The 10,693-nt window shown below is 35.6% G+C and overlaps 1 protein-coding gene across 2 annotated transcripts; it reads right to left on the minus strand.

Moving 5' to 3' along the window:
• Positions 1-5,500: 5,500 nt before the first annotated feature.
• LOC115975805 (14-3-3-like protein A) lies at positions 5,501-9,431 on the minus strand. 2 transcript variants are annotated; one of them, XM_031096794.1, is made up of 5 exons: positions 9,324-9,431; positions 7,957-8,447; positions 7,713-7,835; positions 6,349-6,465; positions 5,501-5,836 (listed from the first exon to the last, which is right to left on the minus strand). In XM_031096794.1, exons 2-5 carry the CDS (start codon positions 8,440-8,442, stop codon positions 5,762-5,764), a joined length of 801 nt encoding a protein of 266 aa, XP_030952654.1. In that variant the 5' UTR covers positions 8,443-8,447; positions 9,324-9,431; the 3' UTR covers positions 5,501-5,761. The 2 variants fall into 2 exon arrangements, with proteins under 2 accessions (XP_030952654.1, XP_030952653.1); XM_031096793.1 differs by having other exon boundaries at positions 7,713-7,838.
• Positions 9,432-10,693: the final 1,262 nt, after the last annotated feature.

Below are 10,693 nucleotides of genomic sequence, written 5' to 3' on the forward strand. Positions count from 1 at the left end.
GGTATTAAAACATGATTTTGAGAATTTATGAATTAATATGCAAATATGGGAAAAAAAAAATTAGATGCAAACAAGATGAAATGAATTAAAATGCAAACGTAGCGAAAATATGTGAATATGTAAATATGGGAAAAGGGATTAAAAAGAATGTAACAAAAATACATAATAGCAAATAAAGATGAAATGAACATTGTGTTTGCATTTTTTTTTTAACGTGCTTTGCAGTGTGCTCAGTTTGTTGGCTTATTAATGATTCAAATTATCACGTTCTTTGCAATGTACTGACATTAGGCGTGGGCACACGGAGGGCAATGCCATTCAGCTTCCCTTTTAGAGAAGGGAGAACAAGGGCCACAGCTTTTGCAGCACCTGTGGAAGTTGGGACTATGTTGAGAGCTGCAGCACGTGCACGTCGAAGGTCACGGTGACTTGCATCAAGAAGCCTCTGGTCTCCAGTGTAGGAATGTGTGGTTGTCATGGTACCCTTGATGATGCCTAACATATGAAAATGATATTTCATATATGCACGTTATGGACATGCCATATAACCATGCTAGAGGATGAGAGAAGTATCAATGACAATTCACAAATATAAAGTTTGATTAGATAAACCTAAGGAAAACTTGTCCAGCATAATCTTTATTGGAACCGAGCGGGGGGAAAATAGTCATGTATTTAATGTTAACTTAATTGTTCATCCCTTGTAAATGAGAAACTATTGGAGGATTATGCCTAATTCCAAGCCAAGAGAGACAGACATATCATACAAAATGGAACGACGACATGTTAATAATACACTCACTGAATGGTTAGAAATGCTTGGAAGTTAAATTAAAAGCTTGTGTAAACTAACAGATGATGCAATCTCAGAGATAATCATAGATCAGTATCATCAAACACGGTAACGATGAGATACTATATATTCCTGCATAATTAGAGCTGCATTATTTAACAGCAAAAAAAGGTAATGGGGTTAGGTATGAGCCCTGATTCTAGGCCACAAAGATGCAAATCAGAAGATTAACTAGGATATTGAAAAGGTGAATGCACCGAAGTGAGAATATTTTCAATTATATGACCAATTGGTAGGGAGTAGGGATACAAATGATGGCGTTGAGCCTTTATAACCAGAAAATCAAGTTCTTTTCTACTAGTAAAATGTAGGCTGAAAAGTTGGGAGAGGTTTATGGTTTGGCAAATATAATTTAATGAAAATACTATGATAATGGATGTGACTGGGACAAACCATCATTGTTAAGGCACCTAAACAGTCCTTAACAGAGCTAATTGATTAAGTAAGAAAAACAAACAAAATCATGGAACACTGAGGAAGCAATCTAAATGCAGAAATAGCATGGAAGCATTTGCAGACAAGTGCTGACCTTCCACGTGAGCTGTTGTCCACATGTCGCGACCTTCCATGATGACCTTCGTCTTCAACCGTCACCATCGGCATCGAGAGTGGATAGAGCCACATCTTCCTCTCTCTCTTTCTCCGATTCTCTCTCTTAAAACCCTAATCTGTCGATTCGATTCTCCCTAATATTGCATCTGTTTCTATTTATGTGCCCGTTTGGATTCGAATTATAGCTGCGTCTACGTTTTTTGAATTTTTTTTTTTTTTTAATTTCCAGCCGCACTATTTGACCAAGTCAACCGTGAATGGTGCATCCGTGCACTGTTCACAGACCCACAAATTTCACTTTTCAACAACTTTTTCATTAAAAATGGGTCCCACAACACTATTCACACATTTAAAAATTATTTTGCTACAGTGTTTTTAGTTTTAGCAAAAATAAGTTCAATCCAAATGGACCCTACATATATAGTATATGATGTCAAGGAAATAAAAGTCGGTTCGGTTCCTATAAATAAAAAAAAAAAAAAAAAAAAAAAAAGTCGGTTGGGTTGGGTTGGGCTTTAGTCTTTTCAAATGAATTTTTTAATTGGGCAGGGTTGGGCTTTTTTTTTTTTTGAGTGCATTACGCTGGTCAAATTATTTATTTTTATTTTCTTTAAAATACTAAATATTTTAATACATACAAAGAGATAGAAGAAATTAATTTAATTGGTCCGTCTTGGCGGACTTTTTTTAAAAAAAAATTTTAATTTTTAAAAGATGAAGGTAGCTGCCCAATGAATTTCTTTTTATTCATAATCTAAAATACGGAAATCCTATCATCTATTCGACTTGCTCTCTCCTCTCAAATGTAGCTTCCCTCTTCTTCTTTTCTCAACCTTCCAACTCCCCTATTTTTTATGGGAGTTGAATTTGCGCAAAAGTAAAACTCCCAACCCTCGCTAGAACCTTACTCACCAGAGGTCCTCCTCTATAAATATATATTAAATTTACTTGTACTTCAAAATTACAAAAAACTTTACAGTGGAAGATTAAAGAAATACTTTAAAAATTGTATTAAATTTCTACAAACACTTGGGCCTCATGCCCTCACCATTTATTTTCCTTCCTCTCCACCCAAGTGCCCAACCAAACACACTCAAAAAAGTTTTCCTTCCCATTTTCTCTCCAAAGTTTTCCATCCACCCTATTTCATCTCCAAACAAACACACCCTTATGGTGTCTACAAATAAACTAGGGGCAACCACCATCAGAAGAATTAAAGCGCCTGGATGTTCAAGGCAATCCGCAGTTCAATCATTAAGGGCTCGTTTGGATTGAAGAGAGAGGGAGGAGAAGTGGAGGAGAGTAAAGTAAAATAGGCTAATTTTGGGCCAATTCTATTCTACTCTACTTTATTCTCCATTCTTCGCTCTCAATCCAAACAGACCATAAATATACTTAGACAAGATTTCGTTATTATTTTGTATACCGTATATGAATTATACGTTTATGATATGGGTTCCAATGATGAAATGTTGTTACACATTTATAATTAATATGGTTAGACATGATTTTATCAAATAAAAATCACTCAAAATGATAATTTTTTCCTGATTACATGTTAATTATAGTTATAAAAATTTATCACAATTAATATTTTTCTTTACAAAAAATTAAAAATACATTGTTTGTTCTATGTAATTTTGTACACTATTGAATTCCAAAAAAGAGGACTACCCCATACACATATTTTGATTTGGCTTTACCATGACACAAATGTCCTTCACTAGCTGACATTGATAGAGTTATATCGGCAGAAATTCCAAACAAAAACACATACCCTATTGCATATGAAGCCATAACTCAATTCATAATGCATGGACCATGTGGCGCAACAAATAAAACTCAGCCTATATGGTTAATGGCTCTTGCACTAAAAAAATTCCGAAGAATTTTTACAACAAGGCAACAATTGATGTTGATGGATATCCAATTTATAGAAGAAGAGATGATGGAAGATTTGTACAAAAATGAGATGTCAAATTAGATAATGGTTATGTTGTTCCTCACAATATCAATATATTGGTAAAATATCAAGCTCGTATAAATGTTGAGTGGTGCAATAGATCTAAAGCAATTAATATCTCTTCAAGTATATAAACAAAGGCCCTGATAGAGCTACAATGTTGGTATAAGAAAACGTAACAAGAAATGAAATATCTGGATTGAAACAAATCACTGATCTTAATGAAATCAAGAGTTACTTAGATAGGTTAAAAAATTGGAACAAAGGTTCTTATTCCTTGAATAGTTCTATCTCCTACAGAATCAAAGTGGCTATTCATCCTAAAAGGAAAACAATTTCCTTTAAAGATCTGTTATGCTAACAATCAACAAAAGTCAAGAACAAACTCTAAACAATGTTGGCCTCTACTTGTCAAGTCCAGTGTTCCACCACAACCAATTGTACTTTACTTTGTCTCAAGTAACAAGCCCTGAAGAACTAAAGATTTTAATAAAGAAAAACGACAAACAAGAACAAGGATACACTAAAAATATATTGTACAAAGAAGTATTCAACAATCTCCCAAAGGTAAAAACAACTTCTAACATTTTTTTTTTTTTTTGCATTAATATTGTCGTAAATACAAAATTCAGATGAAAACAATTTGATACATGTAACTACAAGTCTAATTAGAGCACAATTGGTATGTTAAAAGATAATATTTATCTATTGAAGTGTTATCATTTTATATTTGATGGTTGTTATACCAATACAATTTATTTATTTGGTTATTATAATAATTTTTTATTTTGTTATTGTTTTTCAGATAAAATATATATTCTATAAGTTTATTATAAAATAGTACAACGCACGGGTCTTAAACTAGTATATATAGTATATAATTTCAAAATGGTGCACCAGTACACTCCGATATCGAAATATTTCGTTCTAATAGCTAATTTAGAACTGATTCCAAAACGGAATTCAATACAATTACAGAGATCAATAAGTTGTCAAAGTTGACCCCTTTAAAAATAAATAAATAAAAATTGAGCCGCCACTGTTCTTTTACCCAACAATTAGAAATTTCCTCACTTGTTGAAATGGATGTTGAAGTAATTGTTCCTTTGATTAAAAACCTTTCCTGTGACAACCTTATGTTAGATCCTCTACTCATTGTCTGTAGGACCCTTCTGAGGGCATTCCCTAATGCAACAGTGGAGGTTGAATCACATCTCCCATGCAACAGTGGAGGTTGGATCACATCTACTGGGAGGCTAACCACTGCAAAGATGCTTGGCGAAAATTGGATCTTGGCTAACCCACTGCCTGTGGTGGAGTCTTTGCAGGGCTAAGCCATTTTGTAATATACTAATTTGCTTTTAATTTATATATTCTCCCGTTTTCCATTAAAATAATAATAATAAAAGAAATCACGATATAAAATTCTCCGGTCAAAAAAAAAAAAAAACCTACACACTGCAATTGTTAGAAAAATATATCGATTGATTTTTGTTTCCGATAAAAATAATAGATTCGACTGCGTTCAACTGTTCAAGTTGACAAGGACACGGCCAACCACCAAAATGTCAATGACAAGCCGAGCATAGAATTCCAAACCAAGCAAAGATGGAATAAGATTCTCTCTATTTGCCGAATGCTGCTTATTCATCGGTCTTATCCATTAGGAATAGTCGAATACTCTATAGGAAGTTGGATAATTTCTTACTTTTATTTGCTTTGCGCCATTATGTAGCACCCATGTTTAATGGGAAAAGGGTAGCTAAATTATAATCAAATGTAGAGAGAGAGAGAGAGAGAGAGAGAAAGAGAGAGAGAGAGAGAGAGAGGCACAAGCAATCATCTTCCCTGCTCCTCAGGGTCTAGAAGTAGTACCACGCGCAAAAGCTAAAAATTCAGTTCAATTTTATCACCATATATGGCTTTAAAAGAAACCAATCAAAGAAGCCATAATTTACATTGCTAAGGTGGGGTAAGTGCCGGATCCAAGAAGATCAAGAGTCTTGGGAATGATCGCAAGGGTTAGCTTTATTGCTCAGACACAACGAACCGTGTTTGATTGGAGTTCAATCCAACTTGGAAAGAAAAAGAAAGCACAATCACAAAATGCAAGAACATAAATAACCATCAGATCAAAACTACCATGCAACTGATGCTTCAAAGGCATCAATTTCAGCACTAAATCGCATTCCACATCACTCCAAACACCAAACCATATTCTTCTCATCAATAATAAAAAGCACATTCATATCTTTCAGAACAATTCAATCCAGGTGCTTCTATAAACACCCAAGGATCCTCAGTTCATTGAGAAATTCTGCTACAACAATCCACATACCATCTATGTAAGAGGTCTCGAGATTTAAAAGTACAGAGTACATCCTACGAACTTATCACTGCTGCTGAGGTGGCTGACCCTCGCCTGACTCACGCTTAGATGCTTCTTTGATCTCATCCCCAGCATCATCCTAAATTAACACAACAAAATACATTAGGCAAGGAACTGGAGGAGAAAAAATCCCAATGATATGACACCAAAGCAACAATCATATGCAGCAGCCACACATGCCTAACCACCCCCCCAAATGGATAAAAATAAAACTTGGATCGATGTGATGTGACCTGAATCACCAACCCAACTACAACAATTTGATAGTGTTGTTTTTTTATGAAGGCTGATCCCAAGAGTCTATTGGTTTGTAATATTATTTGGGTTAAACCTTGTAAAGATGCTTTTGAACCCAGTATGATCCAGGTTGAAGTGTCAAATCAACCAATCTCAGACCAGCTTACATTTTATAAATGGCAGATGCAGAACACATAAGGGGAATAAAAGAATTTAATGCACAAAAAATAAGCCGGAGGAAATGAAGGATATGAAGGTTTCCTATATTTGTTTAGGATGATGACCTAGCAACATCAAACATTTCAGCCTACACACAGACACATGCAGGGGAAAGAGAGAGAGAGAGAGAGAGACCGTGATGTCAGAAGTCCACAAAGTCAAATTGTCTCGGAGAAGTTGCATGATCAAGGTACTGTCCTTGTAGGACTCCTCACCCAATGTATCCAACTCAGATATAGCCTCATCAAAAGCCTGCCAAATGTAAGCAAAGGGGGTAGAGAGTGAGCAAGCAAGAGAGAAAAGAGAGAGAACAATGGCATACTATCAACCTTGCAACCTTGTAGTCAATTTAATACTTTTCCGATTTAATACTTCATGTCAAGATTTCGGCGAGACTTCAGCCGGATAAATCAGAAACTTTAAAAATGGAATTCAACTTAAAAAAGAAAAATGCCACAACAGAGACATAAAAAGCTCACAACCTTAATGATAAGCAACAGCCAAAACAGTATCCCTATCATAATGATAACACACTAGAACTCACATGTTGAAACCATGACACTAAACTCTGCACAAAGTATATCAGTTGAATATATTATGAAGATCACTCAGAGAGAGATTTTTTTTTTGGGAGGGCCGGGGGGGGGGGGGGGGGGTTTATGGAGGTGGGGAAAGAGAGAGATGATTAACACCCAACCCCATTGGTTAGATCGATTCCTTCATAACAAGTACTCAATGAATTATTCCAAAACCAAATCAAGTTTTGCATATATGGTATTAGATTAATACACAACAACAAATGGATAAGAAACCCAAAAAACTACTAACAAGCAATATGTATCACACCCATACACATGGGCACACACATTAAACTCAAGCAATGGAACCAACGCCTACAGAATTAATAAGTAATTTGTACCAGTTTGATAATATGTCCACCACAAGGACATAAACATATTATAATTCAAGCGATGAAACCATGACCCCCATGTGTCAGCGTATTAAAAAATCCATAATATGGTCTTCAAATGAATCAAATTACAGCCAACGGCTTTAAGATTCAAATACAAATACAGCACTAAATATAAACCAAGAAGGGTCAAAATAATCGTTAGAAAATCATCAGTCACCATGAGATATTAAAAAGCACTTTTTTTTTCTCCCTAAAATCAGCTTGCTACCAACCCCACACTCCCCACACAAAGAGTAGAAGGCAAGAAGGTACAAATATATAACTGCTTATCTATGATGAAAGGAATTACTATTAAAATTTCAGGATACTTTGGGGAAATAGTAACCCAAAAGAAACTCAGAAAATAAATTTACCATTAGAACAGTCTAATCTGGTTCCTAGATTGCTATGCATTAGAAGTCGACTCGAACCAAACAGAAATGGTCAGGCTACTTAAAAAAATAACAAATCATGCCCATAAATAAATAAATAATTGCAACATACTACAGTCACAATGAAACAAGTAAAAGCAGTCAGGTAAAAATACCTGCTTTGCAAGATTGCAAGCACGATCAGGTGAGTTAAGGATTTCATAGTAGAACACAGAGAAGTTAAGAGCAAGACCCAGCCTTATTGGGTGAGTAGGAGGAAGTTCAGCCAAAGCAATATCCTGCTTAAAAAACGCAAAGCAAGCTCAAAAATCACTATCACAGAAAAGTCCCAACTTCAAACCCAGTAAATGAATTACAGAGGAGTATTGAAAATAACAACCTCATACACCATACACCTACCTGTGCAGACTTGTAAGCCAACAAGGTGCTCTCAGCAGCTTCCTTCCTCTCAGCACCAGTCTTAAACTCAGCCAAGTACCTGTGGTAATCACCCTTCATCTTGAGATAAAACACCTTCGACTCAGCAGCTGAGGCCGATGGAATGAGATGTGTCTCAAGAAGGCCTAAAATGCCGTCACAGATCTTGCTCAGCTCATTCTCAATCTTGCCCCTGTACTCCTTGATGATCACAACATGATCCTCATTTCCCCTACTCTCCTCCTTCTGCTCAATGGAAGAGATGATCCTCCATGAAGCCCTCCTGGCCCCAATCACGTTCTTGTAAGCCACAGAGAGGAGGTTCCTTTCCTCCACAGTCAACTCCTCAACATCCACGGTCTTTGCAACTTTCTCCATGAACTCAACCATTTCCTCATAGCGCTCGGCCTGCTCAGCTAACTTGGCCATATAGACATTCTCCTCGCGTGAAGAGTCAGTTGGCGACATCTTTGCTACAACAATAGAAATTACTGTAAGTCCACAGATCAATTCAATACAAATCTTATTAATCTCTTGGCCTATATTATATATCATATCACAAACCCCAAAATTAAACATATATATCTACTAAACAAACATTGTAAATAACCCACTCCCCAAAAAAAAACCATCTTTGAAATATTAGGAAGCACAAATTGGAATCTGATTATTAAAACTGTTCTGATCTACAGAAAAATTCAACACAACCCTAACTTGCAGACATGAATTAAAAAAAAAAAAAAAAACTGAGGATAATTAATTAATTATCTGTTTTCTGAATATCCAAAACTACAAATTCCCAATCACTATTTAATATACATTGATTAACACTACATATACATATTTCGCATTAGGAACAGTAAAAATAAATCTTTGTTGTTTTCCTACCCTAATGGCTAATATTTTCTCAGCTACTAAACAGATCAAATCACACTCTCGTCACGTTAGGAATTAAGCATCACAGAGCTGTTTTACACTCACTTCAGTAAAGTTGATCACAGTTTTTCAGTCTCACACAACAATAAAACCAAGGTTCAAATACAAAGTCCGATCATTTCCATTTTCCGACACTTTCTCGCAAACCAAACAAATTCATAAATATAAAACAACAAAAAAGCATTAAAAAAAAAAAAAAAGCCCTATCTAGCAGATCCAATCAAAATAAAAAACAGAAATTTAATCAAACCAAACAGCAGCCCTAGATCTCAAGGATCAAGATCAACACGAACCTAGAAAAACAAAAACAAAAACAAAAAACAAAAATCGAGTAGATCTAAGAAAAAGCCTCGAAACCCTAACCCTAGATAGTAGAAAAGGAAAGCAATCAGCGAGTGAAGAAAAGAGCGTACCTCTCTGATTGGCGAAGAAACTGAAATTCCTCTCTCTCTCTGTGTGAGTGCGTGTAAGAGAAAGAAATGAAGTGTGAGAACAGAAATGGAAAAGGGTGCTCTTAAAATAAATACAAAAAAAATAAAAAAAGCGGAGAGAGAGAAAGAGAGAGTGGGTCCAATGAGAACGTGACACGTGGTGCGGAGCGGAGAATCCGTGGGAGAGAGAGTGTCTCTGTGTGTGTGTCACGCTGGCGTTGACGGTCAACGGGATTAATGCGGGTCCTACAATCTGTAACCGGTAACACCTCCACATCATTGTGTTTGTGTAGCGTTTTTTTTCCATGGGAAAGAGTGGCCTTGACTAACGGTTTTTTTATCTTCTTTTTCCTGTGTAAAACTAAACGGAAATGCTGCCAATTTCACGCGCCGGCTATGGATCTTTATTGTTGCTGCTGCCGTTTTTTTTTTTTAGTCCGTTACAACTTACAATATGTTAATTTCGTAATTTGAACTATTTTTTTCCTTTTAAGTTTAAAATATTTACCATTTAAGGGTGTTCATTGGAAATAAGGGTTTCCACTGTTTGAACTAGCTTGAGTTTTTGCCCTAAATTTTTTTGTCACGCAATCAAGTTAACTTGATGGCAGCAATTTGGAGAGGAGGCCAACCGATGCCGATCGACCAACAATGAGTATTAGTTGCTCGAGCGATCGTTTTTCACGGTTGAATTTTTCGAGTTATCAATTGGATATCTCGATGATGGAACAATGAATCAATATCTAGTAAAACGACAAAGATCTAAACTTTAGTGGTCAAATCTTGACCTCAACAAGTTGAGAGATGCCAAATCTCGACCTCAACTATGGTAACTCTGTGCAACTATCAAAGATGGAAGGGGGAAAGATCGTTCTAGTGATAATAAACTTCTGTTGGTTCGATTTTGATGTTAAGAATCCAATGACTTGAGACTTGAACTAAAAACTAGATTTTTTCCAAGACCCAATACTTGCTTCTCGACTACATATGCAATCAAAACCGACAGTGAGTCACCAAGTCGGTCAGAGTCGATTGGGTTTTGAGGGTCTGTGGATAGCCCTAGTTGCAAATACTCTCATAGGCTGGGAAGGATATTAACATCAAATTAAGGTGTTGATTAAAATTGAATAGTTAATAATGCACATTACAAATTTCCTATAATTTAGGATATATGATCATAATTAATCCTTATTTCTATTTGATAGTTTCCTCTAAATTTTTATTTTAATAATCAGAAAAACTAGAGTGTTGATTGCAATATTTCTATCTCTATTTGTTAGTTTCCTCCGAACAAAATTGGAAGATACTCTTTTCAATTTATTAATAAAGAGGAGTAATTCTGAATATTATTC

Source organism: Quercus lobata, chromosome 2 (genome assembly GCF_001633185.2).
Source record: "Quercus lobata isolate SW786 chromosome 2, ValleyOak3.0 Primary Assembly, whole genome shotgun sequence".
Lineage (NCBI taxonomy): Eukaryota > Viridiplantae > Streptophyta > Magnoliopsida > Fagales > Fagaceae > Quercus > Quercus lobata.

Bases quoted from the DNA above. Each gene is read 5' to 3' on its own strand.
- LOC115975805 (XM_031096793.1), bottom strand. From the start codon at position 8,442: ATGTCGCCAACTGACTCTTCACGCGAGGAGAATGTCTATATGGCCAAG. The intron at 6,466-7,712 runs GTATTTTTACCT...TACATTTGGCAG, and splicing joins CTTGCAATCTTGCAAAGCAG to GCTTTTGATGAGGCTATATC. The intron at 5,837-6,348 runs GTCTCTCTCTCT...GTGTTAATTTAG, and splicing joins TGTGGACTTCTGACATCACG to GATGATGCTGGGGATGAGAT.